Below are 18,205 nucleotides of genomic sequence, written 5' to 3' on the forward strand. Positions count from 1 at the left end.
TGGCCCGCGAGGTGATATTTTGTGGCCCGCGGACCCTTTTCGAATGATCATGTAAAATGGTCCGTAAAGTGATTTTAAACTTTTTCAAAATTAAGGTTTATTTTAAACTTTTATATGCTAATCTTTTTTATTTTTTGTTAATAAAAAAAATATGATTTATCAATATTTTGATCCCCACTTTAGGATACAAATAATTTGTTCAAAAAATTTTATAATTAAAACAATTTCACACGTTTCAATGTGAGTGAAACTAGTAAATATCGTCAAAACCTTCATCAAACATTTTTGGAAATTTTTAAAAAACGTTCAAGTTAGAATTCTGTAATAGTTGCAAAAATATAAGTTTTCTTTATTAGGTAATTTGCAAGTCATAATGGCCCTTTTATGAACTGACCCTCAAACTTACATTGCACTTCCTTCGGGATTCGAACTCATCACAATCAGATAACGAATCTGATTGACTACCAACTTATTCAGGCAGACAAAATGTGGAAATCGGAGGATCAAGTTTGTTGCAAATATTTTACAAAGCTATATTATTTTCCCTCTCCTCCCTCCCCCATTATTGAAAAATTGGCAAGAAAAATCAGGAGCAAAAATATATTTTCAAAAAACTTCAAAACTTCAAAAAAATTAAATTTAAGTGCAATCAGCTGAAATTAATTGAATATGCATTCCTTTGCATTTTGAATCATTTGAGCATGTTTGGGTTTATTAAAAATAATTTGAATTTTAGTGAATTTTCGATGAAATATATGTTGAAATTCTGGCTCTCAACGATTTTTTATTAGCCACACTCAGGGTTACCAGGTCAAAATTTGAAAAATTTGGCAAAGTATTTATTAAAAATCTGGAAAAATCTGGCAAATGAAAATCTAACAAATTTGAATGGTGAATGGGAAGGAGGATATAAATTAATTCAAAAGTTTGTAGAGTTCTGATGGTTTAACTGATTTTAAGGCCTCAAAAATTGTGAATTTTCATTTTATTTAAGAAATTCACATTCTATTTTCAATTATATTCGTTCATTTTAATCAAAAAAAAATTCACAATAGGCATAAAATGAAAAACCTGGCAAAATCTGTCAATATCTGGCAAAGAGAAGGGTGAATCTTTATTCTGGCAGACACTTGAAAAATCTGGCATTCCCAGATTTATCTGGCAACCTGGTACCCCTGACCACACTTATCTTATAGATAAAATTACGCCTTTAGATTAATTGTTCAATATGTAATGTCACCATTTCGAAATATAAAAACAAAACTGATTATTTTTTTGAAAACACAAGTACATTCAGATAAAAACTTTTTTTTCTCCAAATACCTGAAACATTAAAATCAACAATACCGACAGAGAACCGTTATTTTGTGGTTTCTATTATTTTGAATTGATTTTTTTTAAATTAACAGAAATTAAATATTTTAAATTAAAATAACGTAACTTAATTTCTTTAATAACCATTTTTGTAAATTTGGCCCGCAAGCTCATTTGAGCTTAAAATTTGGCCCGGCCTCCAAAAACTTTGAGCACCCCTGGCATAAATGAAGTTTGCTGTTAGGTTATTATTCTCAAGGCAAGCAATCGGATGCTGCTGACAATTCCAAAACGGGAAGAATCTACTTTTTTCACTAAAACTGCGATAACTTTAAAATTTAAGCAATGACCTATACATGTTTGGGTACTAACATTTTTGTGATTGAATTATGGGTTATACTAAAGCTAAACCATCAAAGACAACAATTTTTTTCTGTGATTCGATTATCCGAAGTGAAATTTTTCCAAAGCCTTCGGATAATCGAGTCTAGACTGTACTCATATTTCATAGTTTGAAATATGGGTTGGGTATCAAACGATGTTAAATTTTGGTAAATTCTTTCGCCGAAATTGTGCAGAATGAAGCAAAATGGCCAAAGTCATGGCAGCCAAAACTGAAGAGAATTTGTACAGATTTGGCAATTTAGAGAAAAAAATAAATCTATACCCTAAAGATCCTATGTGATTACTATTAAACCATACGAAAACTGTAATCACGAAAGCCGACTCGGTCCTAACAGGTTCCAGCACCGAAAAAGAACGTAATGAAAAAAAGTTTATGAAAAAAAAATCCAGAAATATTGTCTGTGCCGACACGTTCCTTACAGGGTCCAATAATAAAAAGCTTGTAAAATATGTCTGTACCACGTTATAATACTCTTTTCTTCAATGTTTGCAATATTGATTCAATCATAATTATAAAATTGTAAATAAAAATTAGTAATATCAAAATCAAATTTTTTTTTGTGAAAGTTTGAGTATTTTTCAAAAAAAAAACTCTAATAAAAGTAAAAGAGCATACACAATTTTGCTTCGTTTGAACCCTATAGCAAATTATTGAAAAATGAGTATCTTTTAAAAAAAACGGTATTTTGTGAAATTTTTTGGTATTTCATCCCAAAAATTCTTAAACAGTGAAAAAACATACGGAATTTGCTTAATTTGATACCCATTTTGCAAATTATTAAAATTTTAGTATTTCAGCAATTCACAAAAACAGCATGAAAAAAACAAGTGCTCGAATCGAGCTCAAAATTTTTCTGGGAGTTCCCTGGCCAATTACCTATACCCGTATTTTTTTGTTTGGCCATTTGGGTGACGCCGTGTTAGGGTGGTCCGAAAAATTGCAATTTTCGTTGATTTTCGCAAAAACGCAATTTTTTAAACGTTATCGGTGCTTGAAAAAAGTTTTTTTTTGCCAATTTCGTCAATTTCTCGTTTTTGCGCGCTGCGCGTCGAAACACCCGGAATTTATTTCAAAAAATGATATTTTGGAATCCTGTTAATGAACTCCTCCCATTTTTGAGTATATTACGTAACATTGTTCGGGGAATGCGATAAAAATATTTCCAGACATAGGCTCTTTGGACCAGACACCGTCAAAACGGCATTTTAAAATTTCATTCGACCTTTTCATATGTTAGACTTGATTTTTAAAACTTCTTACGATTTTTATTTGAAAGACCAACTTATCACCTCTCAATTGCGTAAAAGACAGGTAAAATCGGTTGAAATGGCGGGGAGTAATCATTTTTTGAAAAAAAGTGAGTTTTGTGAAAATCAAATTTCCATTTTTCGGACCACTTAAACGGTCTATCGGCCAGGGAATTCCCAAAAAAAAATTTGAGCCCGATCCGAGCGCTTTTGTTTTTTTCCATACTGTTTTGGTGGGAATTGCATTTTACAAATACTTTTTTCTTGAAATGTTAAAACTCTGGCTTGTAATTTTGATATTTTTTTTTTATTTATTTATTTTTTTTTGTAAACATATTCCCACCCACGCACTCACCTCCACGGGCCGTCGGCCAAATGTCAGAGGTCCGCCGCGCCGCCGTCGTGCTCCGGATCGAGCTGGTTCACCGAGTTGGCGTTGGACTGGAACAGACTGGTGCTGACGACGTCCTGCTGGTGGTCCGAGCTGGCCGTGATGGCCGTCTGCAGCGTGGACTTGGCCGCCGCCGCCGACCGCTTCGATTTGCCTAGTAGCCAGAAATACACTTGGGTGTGTGTTTGTGTGTGTGTGTGTGGTTGATGACCGGTGTGAGGGATGATGGTTTGGTTTTTTAAGGTGCATCAACGGTGATGGCGATGAGGAAGGTGTGAGTAATACAACGGGAAAGAAACGAAACAATCGGGAAAGATTGGGGGAGGTGGTTGGGATGCAAAAAGGGTAAAAAGAAACGCAAAATTAACTCAACTAGCACGGTGCGATGGTTTCTACGAAGGCTTAAACTATAGATTAAATCTAGAAAATTAAGGAAAAAATAGAACTGTGTTTGCAGTTAACCATGCTCGGAAGTGGGTCAAGCAAACTCATTCTTCAATTCAAGAAGAAGAAAAAACAACTTAAACTTATGACTGTATGACGATGAATCTGTTTGGGGGGTGACCGCTTACCTCCGGAAAAGCAGAGACAGCCCTTGTCGTCCGCCGTGCAGTCTTTCTTCCCATTGTTGAGCTCCCGGTTGAGCTCGTTCATGCAGCGCTGGTAGTAGTCGTAGTCCTTGAGGTACCAGACCGGCGGCCAGCGGTGCTCCCGCAGGTAGTCCTGATTATCCGGATGGAGGCCCTTCAGGCTCCGTGGCGACAGCTTGCAGATGCTGTTGTAGTTGACGCACAGGTAGGACATGCACCACTCGGCCAGCTGGTGCGCGTTGTGGAGCTGGAAGAAGACATTTTGCTCGAAACTAAATTCTACAAAAATTACACCAAAAAAGCAGTACCTTCACCGGCTCCAGCAGCCTCAAGCAGTGCTCGACCGCCTCGCTCGTCTCGTTCTGGCTCATCCGCGTGAGATCCTCAATCACCCGGCACTCGACCAAATTGAGCAACCGCGGCAGGCAGAGCCGGTTCGCCAGCTCCAACAGGTTCAGACACTTGTCTGCCGAAATGGGCGGAATCTCGTCGGTGTACATGTAGCACAACAGCTTATGGAATGTGTATTCGGTTACACCTGGAAGTACAATCTGAAAAAAAATCGCCAGCAGATGGCACTGTCAGAAAGAATGCGCCTAAAGCTATGCAACTGCAGTCGTACCAAATTGGCGTGCGCCTCGCGGAAGTCCCCGTTTAGCATGGCCTTCATGACGTCACAGCGTGCCACCAGCATGGCCCGGTGGGCCTTCATGTGGCCGTCGTCCAGCTCGAACGTGATGTCGCCGAAGATGCCGTTCTGAACACAATATTTCTCTAGGTTTTGTTTCATACACTGGAAAAAAAAAAACAAACAAACGGGATTCAATCAACTCTTCGTACCTGACAACTAACACGGGAGCACAACTCGCATACCGTAGAGTAGTGCTGAATCGTTTCATCGTTCATGAAGCTCTGGTTTGCCTGGGTGTTGGAGAGCAGCACCATCAGCTGGGGAAGTTCCAGGAATTCGGCGGCTTGACGAATTTCCTGTACAAAAAAGCCCAACAATTTTCAAATTTAATTTTAATTACTTGACTAGTTTTTTCAGTGTAAGAATTCGAACCACTAGAAGGAAAACAAACTTTTAAAGATTAAGCTAGTTTAGTCTCTAGACAGCATAAGTTGTGTTGAAGGTAAATTTGTGCTTGTTACAAGATATTGAAAGAGAAGAAACCTTCAGCTTGTTAGAAAAGTTAGCTAAAAATTAGACAAATGTCAGTTGGAAAGTTGAAAAGGAAAAATAGTGATTTTGAAACAATTTTTGAAAGATGTAGTTCTGATTGGAGAAACAAAAACAAACCAAATTAAATTTATTTTAAATAACAATTTGGAAACAAAATCGAAATCATAGAGAGCAGCCAACCAAGTGTAAGCATTTGTTTTATTAACAACATTTTTTCAATCTCCTGCAAAATGTAACTATTGATTTGAAACAATTTTTAAAACAACACATTTCAACAACCTAAACAAAACTTATTCTAACCGGAACGTAGCCATTCCCAGTATCTTATATACTATTTATAGTACAACTAACTTAAGCAAACAAACGTCAAAAAAGAACAACAGGACCAACCAACCAACACAGCGGTTATTTACCAGTATTAATCCTATCGATGCCGTCTGCGTTAGAGAGACACGAGTTTGTTGGTGGTAAGAAAAGAACACACGAGTCAAGGAGTTGAACGACGCAATGAACGGATAGAGAACACAGAGTATACGGATGTGAATGAGTGTGTGTTGGTGTGAGTTATTTTCGTACAAAGTTTGCGATCTTATCTGGAGCTTCACATGAAACCATTTTTTGTGGGTACTAGTGGTATTGTGATCTTTAAATCGAATGAGGATTCATTAATACATAAACGTTCACGCTGTTGGGAAACACGAAAACATTTGATCAATTTGTCGTTTTGTTATCATTAAATAAATTAATGGATTGCTTCGTGGTTACTAATTTCATATACGATTGTTCATACTTTTGCAAACCAATAATATTTATTGTAGTTTGATTAAGGTTTAAAAAAAACTTAAATGGCCATGCGATTAAAAAATAAAGACGAATTTTATAAACGCAACGATACATTCCTTTTCTTGATACGAGCTCAATAATTTTATAGATAATTGCTTATTATTTTTATAAATGTCAGTTGTTCTTAGAAAACTTGAATCACAGAATTTTCTGTGATTATATTTTCCATACATTTTAAACATTTTTTCGTAAATTAGGAAATCAATCGATGTATACAAGAGAAAGTATTCTATGTTGCAAGGTTTTAAATGGGTGTACAGTCCAGACTCGATTATTCGATGTTTCGATTATCCGAAGGTTTGTATTGGACTTTAAATAATCGTGTCATGGAAAAAATGTGTATTTTTTCTTTTTACCCGAGCAGATGACAATAACTTGGGAATAACATTTTTAATAATTGAAAATACTAGGCTAATAACATTTTGTGTTATTTATAACAAGATTTGTTATTCGTCGTTATGATTTTGTTGTTATTGGATTGTTATTGAAATAACAGACTAATAACATTTTTAAGTTTTTCTTCGAACAATTCTTTGTTGTTGTTTTTTGTTATTTTAACAACTTATCCGATCATCCCAATAACAGTTTGAGGTATTCTTCCATAACAAAAAATGTTATTCCCAAGTTGTTCTGGATATCAGACCGATAACACATTTTGTTATGATAACATAAACTGTTGTTGAACTCTTATGCAAAAATGGATTTCTCAAGAAGATTCCATAACTCTTTCTGTTATTTTAACAGTATTTGTTATTAAATTGGTATGAATTTTGTTATTACCGCTTGCCCGGGTATCCCGGGCAGACGGTAATAACAAAATCAATAATATTTCAATAACAAATCCTGTTAAAATAACAAAAAGTGTTATTATTTTATCCTGAAGTTCAACATAAAGAAGAACAAATAATAACAGTTTCTGATAAAATAACAAAATTTGGTATTGAAGTGATATTATATTGAAAATGTTTAATAACACGCTAATAAGAGGAAATGTTATACATTTCAAAAAATCTCCTAATAACAAAATTTGTTATTCGTTCGGTATACTGACTTAGGAATAAAATTACCATAAATCGCAAAAATGGAAAAGTTTCTAAGTGTCCATAACACAATCTGTTATTATTTTTTCTTTTGTTAAATATGTTTAGATCTTTGGGATAATTTTGTCTAATTTCGTCGGGGTCATTATCGTGGCCATGAAATTGGGTCCTTAAGCTAAAATTATTCTAAAAAGTTGAAATTTTGAAAGCTGATTTTTTTAATTATTTGATATACCCCCTAAAGGACTTTGTTGAAAATGGTTAGAACTTTGGGATAATTTTGACCAATTTCGTCTGGGTCATTATTTTGGCCATGAAATGGGGTCCTTAAGCTAAAATTATTCTAAAAAGTTGAAATTTTGAAAGTTGATTTTTTTTAATTATTTGATATACCCCCTAAAGGACTTTGTTTAAAATGGTTAGAACTTTGGGATAATTTTGACCAATTTCGTCTGGGTCATTATTTTGGCCATGAAATGGGGTCCTTAAGCTAAAATTATTCTAAAAAGTTGAAATTTTAAAAGTTGATTTTTCTAATTATTTGATATACCCCCTAAAGGACTTTGTTTAAAATGGTTAGAACTTTGGGATAATTTTGACCAATTTCGTCTGGGTCATTATTTTGGCCATGAAATGGGGTCCTTAAGCTAAAATTATTCTGAAAAGTTGAAATTTTGAAAGTTGATTTTTTTAATTATTTGATATACCCCCTAAGGGACTTTGCTAAAATTGGCTAGAACTATGGGATAATTTTGACCAATTTCGTCGGGGTCATTATTTTGGCCATGAAATGGGGTCCTTAAGCTAAAATTATTCTAAAAATTTGTAATTTTGAAAGTTGATTTTTTTTAATTATTTGATATACCCCATAAGGGATTTTACTAAAATTGGCTAGAACTATGAAATAATTTTGACCAATTTCATCGGGGTCATTTATTTCACCATGAAATGGGGTTTCAAGCTAAAATTAATCCGATAAAATTATCTTTTGAGAGTTATTTTTTTTTTAAATTTTGTTATATTCCCTAACGGAATTGATTTATTTATTGAGAATTTTTGAAGTGTGAATAACAAAAACTGTTATTATTTTCACAGAGCCAGGAAGTCGGAGCTAACGTTGAAGTTCGAGCTGGAGTGAGACCTCAGAGAATGCATCGGATTCAGCAAATTTTCAGCAACTTTTACTTGGAGTCGGAGTCTCTGAAGTCGGGTATTTTTGGAGAGCTGAAGTCGTCGTTGACGTCATATCCTGCATCCAGAGTCGGAGTTGTCTTCAAGTATGGATTCAAAGTCGCTTGGAGGTACCCAACTCTGCAGCCCTGACTAGTACAGAGGAGTTATGGCAACTGCAGGTTTATTTGCAAATTACAAATAAACCAAAACAATAACTTTTTTTGTTATGGAGACATACCAGTTCAATAACATTTTTTGTTATTATGCTGCTCCACCTCTCCGCACAAAATAACAAATCTTGTTATTCCTTCATGATTCCTTCTGTGTTATTGGTTTGTTATTGCAATAACAACATAATAACAGTTTAAGTTATTCTTCGAACAAATCTTTGTTATTGATTTTTGTTATTTTAACAACTAATCCGATCATCCCAATAACATATTTCGATCTTCTCACAATATCAAAAACTGACCTTCCCAAGTTATTTCCGTCTGCTCGGGATTAACCTCAAATTGGAATAGTTGATTGTCTTTAAAATTGCATTTTCTCAATATTTCATCACCGCCATCTTGAATTTAAACATTCTAATCACGTTAGAGTAGCTTAGGGTTCATACTAAAACCCTACAGTAAAAAAATACAATGAAAAAAAATCGTGATTCGATTATCCGACGTTAAATTTTCCGAAGCCTACGGATAATCGAGTCTGTATAATAACATGTTTTCTACTTTGAAAAAAAAAACTTCTTTCACCACCCACATTCGAGTAGAAGTAGAATATCGATTGAAAAACAGCTTTTTGAGCTGGATTACCTTCTTCGTATGTAATTTTGACTTCCGGATTCAAAACGAGAGAGTGAGTTTAGATCTCCAACTTTGAAATTGAATCAAATTACAGATAATTGTTTACTTCTCAGAAAAATAATAAAATGTATAAATTGACGGAATGACTCATGTTTCTCGACAAATTTATAAGGGTTTTATTGATTGAAACATCGCCGGGTCCGGTGGTGTAGTGGCTATCGTGGTAGTCTCTCACCCCAGTAAGGCCAAGGTTCAATCCCAGAAGGAACCGTTGGCATTTTTCGAGACGAGATTTGCCTGATCACGCCTTCTATCGGATGGAGAAGTAAAACGTCGGTCCATTTGCGTAAAAACGGTTTTGAGTGACTCACATCACATAACCTTCGGACGCCTAAAAAAAAGCAAAAACCTGCAACAGAAACCACAAAAGAACCGGGGCTCGTTAAAGTGGATTCCTTTTTTTTAATGAAACATAGTTCAAATTCATGTAAGGTAATGAACAGGTTAAACTATAAAATAGATAATTCATTCTTGATTACAGTCCAGACTCGATTATCCGTAGTTTCCGAAGTTCGATTATCTGAAGGTTTGTATGGGACTTCGGATAATCGAATCATGGCCAACACAACATTTTTAATATTTTTTTTTAATGTCTTGCTTTAAACATCAAATTCGAGTTCTGCGACCCCAATGCAGTCAAATTTGAATATTTGATTGCCTTTTAAATTGAAAAATGCATTTTTTCAATATGTTATCATCGCCATTTTGGCCGCCATCTTGGATTTACAAATTCTTAATAATTTTATAGTAGGGTCATAGTTAAACTAGACCATAAAAAATAAGACGACGAAAAATATGTTTTGATTCGATTATCCGAAGTGAAATTTTTCCAAGGCCTTCGGATAATCGAGCCTGAACTGTATGTTAATCAAAACTTATTTGGGGAAACCATGGAGATTTTCCCTTATCGCTTGTAATAAAAAAAAGTGGAGCATCAACAGCTTGACGAATAAACAATAAATTAAAAAAAAAAAGGTGGAGCATCACCACTTCCCGCATACCAAATCCTTTTCCTTGTCTCTGGTGGCAGTCATGGTGTTGAGAATCTGGTTCAGGTGGAATTCGTTTTATTCCCGATTATCAGTGCCTACGCAACATAACATTACCGTCTCCAAACGAAGCGAAGGAAATTTATTTATGATCAAGCTCAATATTTCTTACCTGAACATGTTTTAGTTATTGATTCAAATTCAATTGAAATATAAAATGAAACATTTTCTTATTTCAATCCAATTTGCTCTTTTCAGGATATAATGCAAAAATCACCTTTGGCTCAAGCCTTTCTAGCGAGATCGCCAATACTGGACATGAACAATTAAATTTAATATAATAGATATTTCCTACTTAACTTTTTGTTATCATCTAACAATGTTCTTTGTCATACTGGTCATGTCTGTAACATAACCATCTACACGTTTTTTAATCAATTCTTGACTTTTTTTTGATAAGGTCCTATAAACAAATGTAAACATTGAGTGTATCCCTTTCACACCTTATGTCAAAGTCCATCGGAGTAAGCGGGATACACTCAATGTTTACATTTGTTTATAGGACCTTATCAAAAAAAAGTCAAGAATTCCACCACTTTGCAACAAACATGCATATTTTTAAATTTTCTTGAATCATTCATAAAATCAGTAAATCATTTCCAATAGGGTCCAAAAGCCCTATGTAAATTGCTTTGTACAACGGTAGAAAATACGACTAAAACCATTTCGGATCACTTTTTTTTTTCAATTTAATGCAAAAATAATAATTACAAGACGACATATTTTTTGTTGAATTCTATGAAAAATCATGAAAATGAGTCAACATTGTTATGCAAAGAAAACATTATTTCCAAATATGTACATATTGCTGAAAGAGGTTTGTAATAGAAAATTATTTTTTTTATTAAATTTTGAAAAATTAGCTTCGCAACATTTCTTAAAGTATCTTACTTGACAGCTCATTTCAAGGGGATCATAGTTGATCCATTACGAAATGTTGTATTATCAATCCTGTCAAAAAAAGGGATCAGAAATGGGTTTTAAGCGTGTTTAAAATTTAAGGAACTCTACAGCCATTATATTGAATAGTATTGCTTTTCGATAAAGAACAGACGATCGTTTCGTCATTCGAGAATGACAGAAAAATTTCACAAAGAAGATGCAAAAATATTTCAGAATGTTCACAATGCTACCAGCACCCACAAAAATAAAACTAATTATCGTCGGTCCAAAATGAATTTAATCCTTCGCGCTGTTAAAACGTCTAGACATTTTTTTAAACTTTCAATATCTGCAAAGTTAGGTGAGATCTAGAAATGCATGAGGAATGGTTTAATCTACTCTCTAAACATGAAAAGAACCAAAGACAAAACACTAAACTTAACAAAAATACGAGAAATAATCATGGACTGGGACAGATGAAACACAAAAAAAACTATTCAAAAATGAAACAGAAAAAGAACATCGGTTGAGCATCAATCAAACTGAGATAAGCAAAATGAGGGGAATAAAAAAGTGAAACCGAAATGCGGCATGCGACCAAAAAGACAGATAAATTGAGATGGGGTTCGATGGTTCTTCGCCATTAGTGTGATTAGAGTGGTCGATTTGAGGACAGGGGGAAGAAAAACTCGTAGGAGCATATATTGATTTGAAATTCGAGAAAACAAGTGGGTGGTAAATAACAAAGATCGAAAAAAGTAGCGAACGTGAAACTTGGTGAGTGGACAGAGACAAAACTGACATTTGGTGAGAGATGAAAACTGCTGCACTGCGATAGGATTAAGGTGAGATGAAAATGAGGATGCTGCGACAAAGAGGTGAAGGTTGGCAACGGGAACTCACTTGCAGATCGAGACACTCCCGGTCGATCGCTCCGGTGTAGATGAACTTCAAGCACTGTTGCATCGCTTGCGGCGTGATCAGTTTGCTCACCGAGACTATCGTCTGCGTTTGGGTGAAGCTGTGCTTGCCGTTTTCGATCTAAAATTTGTGTGGAAATTGGGTTGAGTATCATGCGTCTCCATTGAACTAGTTGAGGGACCATGCGTTTCCATGGAATTTTGTTTTATTTTTCCACCAAATTTACCTGGAAAATCCTAATACTTTGAAACACTGGATGGTGTAGCTCTCGGTAGAGATCCTTTTTGGGCTCAATCGTGGGTAGAGCCTGATAGCTGGACCGTCGTTTCAGCTGTTCCCACATTCTGTAAAATGAAGTGGAGTCAATAAAATTATTCCGATTCTTGAAACCAGAGCAAAGTTATTCGAAAACCCTTGCCTGTTGGACGCTCCGGCCATCGCGGTTCCGGTCTTGCCACCGGTTTGGTCCGCCCGGATCAAACACTCCGTGTCCTCGTTAAAGTCCGCCGTCGTCGACTCGCCGAACGTGGAACTGACCATGCTGGACTCGCTACTGCTGCGGGCACCCATGTCGGAGATGTCCATCGTTAGTAACCTACCAAGGCAAAAGGCAAGCGTTAGTGACGCCAAGGATCCCCAAACAAATAAGGTATTTTGATGCTAACCTATGAAATGCATTAGAACTACTAGCTAACATAAATCTATGTACGGAAAAACGTATAGTACCGACAATTAATACTAGATCTGTATAGCACTGCGAATTGAACATGTTTAGCATATCTTTAGTGTGATTGCCGGTTATGACCGTCACTTCCGGCGGCGGAGGTTTGGGCGGTCGGAAGGGTGCCTAAAACAAAACAAAAATCTTGTGTTAGTACAAACCCCACAATCACTATCCAAACCCCAAACTCACCTGTAACAGCGGCCGCTGAACCCGCTTCAAATTCGTCATCCAGAACCGGTGCTCGCGGCGCGCAATCAACGAGGCCCGGATCGCGTTCTCAAACACCTCGTTCACGCCAAAGTACGTGAAGACGCTCGTCTCGTAGTACGCCACGCCGAGCTCCTTGGCCACGGCCCGCGCCTCGTCCGGCATGACCAGGTCGCTTTTGCGGGCCGCCCGCACGAACGGGCTGCGGTCGCCAAAGTAGGAGAGGTACGTCTCGTCCCGGTACATGTACCGCAGGTCGTTCTTGCAGCCGACCAGTATCACGGGCGTGTCCGGGCAGAACTTGCGGATCTCCGGGTACCACATGGCGCGGCAGTTGCGCAGCGAGACCGGGTTGGCGATCGAGAAGCACAGCAGCACCACGTCGGATCTGGAAATGTAATACACTGTTATTGCAGGCGTGGCTGAATGTTTGTAGTCAACTTAGCTATAAAACAATTTAAAAAAAAGTTGAGCCCTGGTATTCTTTTACAATACGAAGAATTTGCATTAAAAAGCTTTTTAAATATCTCTAGAATTTCACGAAAAAAAATGTCATAATTTTTACTATTGTTCGACTTGGGTTTCAACTATGACTACCAACTGTTCATATTTTTCCTTACCGTCCGGATTAATACGGAATTTGAAGATGCCAATAACAAATTATGACAATTTGAAATATTTTGCTTTTGCTCATTAGACATATTTATTTAACTTTCAGTTTGATTTTACTAGGGCGTTCAAATTTCCCGGGTTTTGAAATTCCCGGGAAACGGGAAAAATATTTTTGGAATCCCGGGAAATCTATGAAACAGTAATAAAATCTATGTTTTTATTATATTTGTTATGTTTTTTAAGCTTAAATATATTTCTTTTTTATATGACATGATCAGAACAGCTTGAAAAAATTATTTGAAAATATCTTTAAAAAAAAACAAGAGGCGACAACAAATAAAATGACAACAGTCAATGTAAAATTTTGGATAAGTTTTGAATTTGAATTAGCGACTTTTGAATTGATTTTTTTTCCATAAGTAAATAAATACACCGTTAAAATTACAAAAAAAAATATAAAATTTGCTTATTGATGCTTGTATTGAAAAGTTCAACTTTTACAACAAAAAAAACTTTTGCAGAAAACCATATTTTAAAATTATCTTTAAGTTACTAGGAAAAAACAGGAATACAGTCTGAATAGATAAGTAGATTTTAAAGCAAAAAATTTAAAAATCGGTGTTCTGTGAAACTGTTTTGTTCTGTTCCTGTTTTAACCAAAGTTATTCAAAACATCATGCAAAAAATGGCTAAATAAGTGTCTTAAATCGTTTCATTTGTTCTGATTTGCCCCTCATGGCACTGTTTGATGAAAAATAATTTGATTTGATTTTTATTTTAAATCATTAATATACCTGGGTATTTCAATCTTTTTTTAAAGCGCTAGGCATTTTGCAGATCGGTAAACTAAAATTTCAACAGTTTTCCCTAATTACCAAATCATGCTGATATATGCCGAATACAAGTTAAAATGCATTAAAATTATTATCTATTATGAGGTATTCAACTGTTCATCTATTTCCACAACTAAATCTAAATTTCCAGACTAAAAATTGTTTTTTTTTTTTAATTTCGGGAATTCCCGGGACAAATTATGAAAAATCCCGGGATTCGTGAAATCCCGGTTTGGGAAAAATCCCGAGAATTTTGTCCCGGGAATTCCCGGGATAGACGCACTAGATTTTACAACGATATTTTGGGTAAACTTCCGGGTTTGCCTCAGCTATAAATTGATAATCAATTGTTATTTTCCAAATTCCATTTTACAAAACAGATTGGACTCGATGAAACAAGGCAGGGCCATTTAAAGTCCAGTGTGTAGAGATGAATTTCCTGCTGATCAAAAGCTTGGGAAACCTGCGAAAGCCGGAATTCACAAATGCCCTTGTGAAAACACTCAGAAAGATGTTATCCTTAAAAGACATTTCGGCATTTCGTAAACTTTTAAATGTTGGATGAACACAAAGATTCGATGCAGCCAATCACTGTTTATTTATACACCCGGAAAATCCTCAAAAAATCCCATTTGGAATCAATAAGTACTTTTGTAATATTTTAATAATAATCAAGTTTAAGCATTTTTTTGAAAAAAAAAAAACAGAAAAGTTATCTTATTTTATTAAATGGTGTCCGTCCTCGTACATCTCTGAAAACACATTGTAGTTTATGCAACCAGGTACAACAAAAATTTAGCACGAGGCTCTGCAGAAATGAAGTTAGAAAAATTGAGTCAAATTTCTATTTTCCAAAAAAAAACATATTTTCAAAAAGCCATACAACTCGGCGGCAATGTTTTTGTTAATTCTTAGCTAAAGCTGTAAAGTGGAAGTTATTCATCCCCTGAAACCAAAAAAATGTTTTTGTGTAAGAAAAAAAAAATTAAAATTGTAATAAAAAAATCCGAAGAGATCAAACCGGTCAGAAAATTCAATAAAAAGATACAGATTTTCGAATATTTGCGTATCATTTTTGTGTGGACTGCTGCCAAAATTATGTAGAGCCTTGTAAGAGTGAAATAATAACACAAAATGGCTTCTTTGGTCATAAAAATTTTTTAGCCGATTTAAATATATATTTCCGAGCTTGACGTCAGTAAATCTAGTAAACTATAAGTAAAAGTAAATCTTTCCCAGTTCCTGAGGGGAACACCCTTGAAGAGTATCGGGGCCGGCATTTACAAAGCGGATTCAGTGGCAGTTTCATTCTCAACTTAATGTTAACATGTTAGGGTTAATGTTAACATTCCATAGGTCGCCTCCCTAAGGTGTCGTGATAAGGTCCAGTTTGTGACGATACACTACCTTCCCTTTACTAAGTAATCAATTCCAGAAGGGAAAAGATCACCAGTTGTGTTGGTCCGAGCCGGGATTTGAACCCCGATCTACCGCTTACGAGGCGGAACTTTTCAGCACTAGTATCGAAAAGTATCATTTTTCAACATTTTGAACGCCGAGTTTCCTTAACACATGGATGTTTGGCATAAAATTACTATAAAAAAAAACATTTTTTTTGAATTGCTAAAAATGTTGTAAGCAACACGGTGCCAAACTTTATTTTTCCAGCAATCGTTGTAAGAACGGCTCGTGCTGAAAAAAAACCATCTTCTTGCAACTTGTTGCATAAACTACTATTTAAAAACTGAGAAATATCTTTAAAAATATGAGAAAATTCTCATTATCTCAATTGGTTTTTAAGATATGGCCTTGCAAAGAATTAAAATTACGAAAAATGAGTTTTTTTGCAATTCTGTCAATCTAGAACGCCGAAACTGGCTACTTATCTCTACCAAAATAACAGGTTCGAATAGAAAAAACGAAATTGACTTTATAGCTGTCGGCCACCATTGCTAGTACCAACCACTAGTGTCTTCCTTTTATCTACAAGGACTTCGCCGCCCTGGGCTCCTAAGTGTATGAAAGTATGGCACGGAGCGACGGCGCCGAATACCCATATTTACGCAAAGAATTTTAGAGCGCCCGCCACGGGATTCGAACCGGCGACCTCTGGATTGTGAGTCCAGAGCGCGGTCCGATTGATCCACACGGGCGGGACAAAGTTCGAGTAGAAACACTTTTCAAAATAAATACTAAAAAGTTCTAATTTTCAGCACTCAAATGGATGCTAAAAAGTTGAACTTTTCAGCACTTGTTTCGAAAAGTAATACTTTTCAACATTGTTTTGATTTAAACAGTGGATTGACTTAAAAACATGAACATTTGACCTACAATTCCACTCAAAGGGTGTTTTACAGAATTGCAAAAAAAGTTGTATAGAACTCATTGCAAAACTTGATTTTTCAGCACTCGTCGTGTTTAAATGTACGACTCGTGCTGAAAAAATCTTCCTTTTGCAACTTGTTGCATAAACTACTATTTTACCATCCCTTCGTGAAACAACTCACTTTTCCCGTCATTTTAGAGCGACAAAACGGGTAACTTTTCTGTGGAACAGAATTATCAAAATGGAAAATTAATACCTTTCAATACCAGTGCTGAAAAGTAACATTTTTCAATACTTTGATTGTTTTAAACCGCGAAGATACCTTACACATAGATGCTTGACATAAAATTCCATTCAAGAGGCGTTTTCAAAATTAAAAAAAATGTTGTAAGCAACTTTGTTCACTTTGTCAGAATTCGTCGTTTTTATAAACAAAAATTTGACTCGTGCTTAAAAACCCTTCTTTTTGCTACTTGTTGCATAAATTACTAATTTCTGAGTGCTACCCATTTGGCCCTCAATTTTCACACTAAAGATATGCAAAAAAATGAAACTCGTGTGAGTTTTTCTCACCCTGCCGAAAAAAAAAATTTCAGACTTTTAAAATCACAACTAACATTTCAAAAGGACAACAATAGAATTATTTGGCCCTTTCATTCCAAATTCTATTTTACATCCAAAAATGTTTTCATTCTCATATTTTTCGAGCCAATATTAAAAGAAACACATAGCTTTGAAAAATATTTACAACAAACTTAAAAGTATTGGAAAATATAAAAAAAATATCAAAAACTTATTAAAATGTTTTCACTGAAGTAAACTGCTCTTTGTATTCAGGATTTTTTGTGCATCTAGATAAGTTTCGAGAAGGGTGACATCAACTAAAATATAAGGTATTTAAGCCTCATTTAGCCTCATCAGAATACAGTCCAAACTCGTTTATCCGAAGGTCTCGGAAAAATTTCACTTCGTATAATTGAAACATGGGGTAATCGAATCACAAAAAAAATGCATTTTTATTTAATAGGCAATCAACTATTCACAGAAAAAAACAAGAAAATGAAAAGATTACCCGAAGTTTCATTCAAACCTTTGCACCCAAACGGCGGTCGCATGATTGTGATGCATGGCGGCATGAAAGTATATCAGAATCTGCATGAAATCTGTCCTCATGCATTTTTTGCGATATAGGTATATGACATTTTTGCCCGTTACCGACAATTATCGACATTACCGACAGCTGATAGATTGCATTGAAGAAAAAAAATCTAAACAGAACGAGGATTGAACCACCAACTTCTTGGTTATTGATCCGACCCGCTACCACCGCGTCATGGTCGCTTGATGAAATGTGAGTGAAAGAGCACCAACATATTCTTCTCTTTGGAGTATTGCTCGGGGACGGGCCAGGATTATATATGTTTTTAAGAACTGCAGATCGCTGAAATGTTTACACGCGGGCAAAAATGGTCTACGGGCTTGCTGCAAAAAATGTTATAAAATGTGACATTTTCTGCAGCAAATCCACTGTTGCAGATTTTGAGATATATTTTTCATTTGGGTGTACGCATAATTGTCCCATGTTCAAAAAAGTGCAACTG

At 35.4% G+C, this 18,205-nt stretch overlaps 1 protein-coding gene across 3 annotated transcripts in view; it reads right to left on the reverse strand.

Moving 5' to 3' along the window:
- LOC120412373 (rho-related BTB domain-containing protein 1) overlaps nucleotides 1-18,205 on the reverse strand; it is a 114,932-nt gene that overhangs the window by 5,915 nt on the left and 90,812 nt on the right. Inside the window, exons 5-15 of one of the 3 annotated variants that reach the window (XM_039572796.2) lie at nucleotides 12,816-13,221; nucleotides 12,568-12,749; nucleotides 12,321-12,497; nucleotides 12,129-12,246; nucleotides 11,885-12,022; nucleotides 5,545-5,568; nucleotides 4,822-4,935; nucleotides 4,571-4,741; nucleotides 4,257-4,499; nucleotides 3,931-4,195; nucleotides 3,323-3,530 (exon numbers count right to left, since the gene is read on the reverse strand). In XM_039572796.2, coding sequence (XP_039428730.1) covers nucleotides 3,346-3,530; nucleotides 3,931-4,195; nucleotides 4,257-4,499; nucleotides 4,571-4,741; nucleotides 4,822-4,935; nucleotides 5,545-5,568; nucleotides 11,885-12,022; nucleotides 12,129-12,246; nucleotides 12,321-12,497; nucleotides 12,568-12,749; nucleotides 12,816-13,221 — 2,023 coding nt within the window. In that variant the 3' untranslated portion in view covers nucleotides 3,323-3,345. The remainder of the gene's footprint in view (nucleotides 1-3,322; nucleotides 3,531-3,930; nucleotides 4,196-4,256; nucleotides 4,500-4,570; nucleotides 4,742-4,821; nucleotides 4,936-5,544; nucleotides 5,569-11,884; nucleotides 12,023-12,128; nucleotides 12,247-12,320; nucleotides 12,498-12,567; nucleotides 12,750-12,815; nucleotides 13,222-18,205) is intronic. The other 2 variants (XM_039572799.2, XM_039572798.2) reach the window with 2 other exon arrangements.

This window comes from Culex pipiens, chromosome 3, assembly GCF_016801865.2.
Source record: "Culex pipiens pallens isolate TS chromosome 3, TS_CPP_V2, whole genome shotgun sequence".
NCBI classification, from domain to species: Eukaryota; Metazoa; Arthropoda; class Insecta; order Diptera; family Culicidae; genus Culex; species Culex pipiens.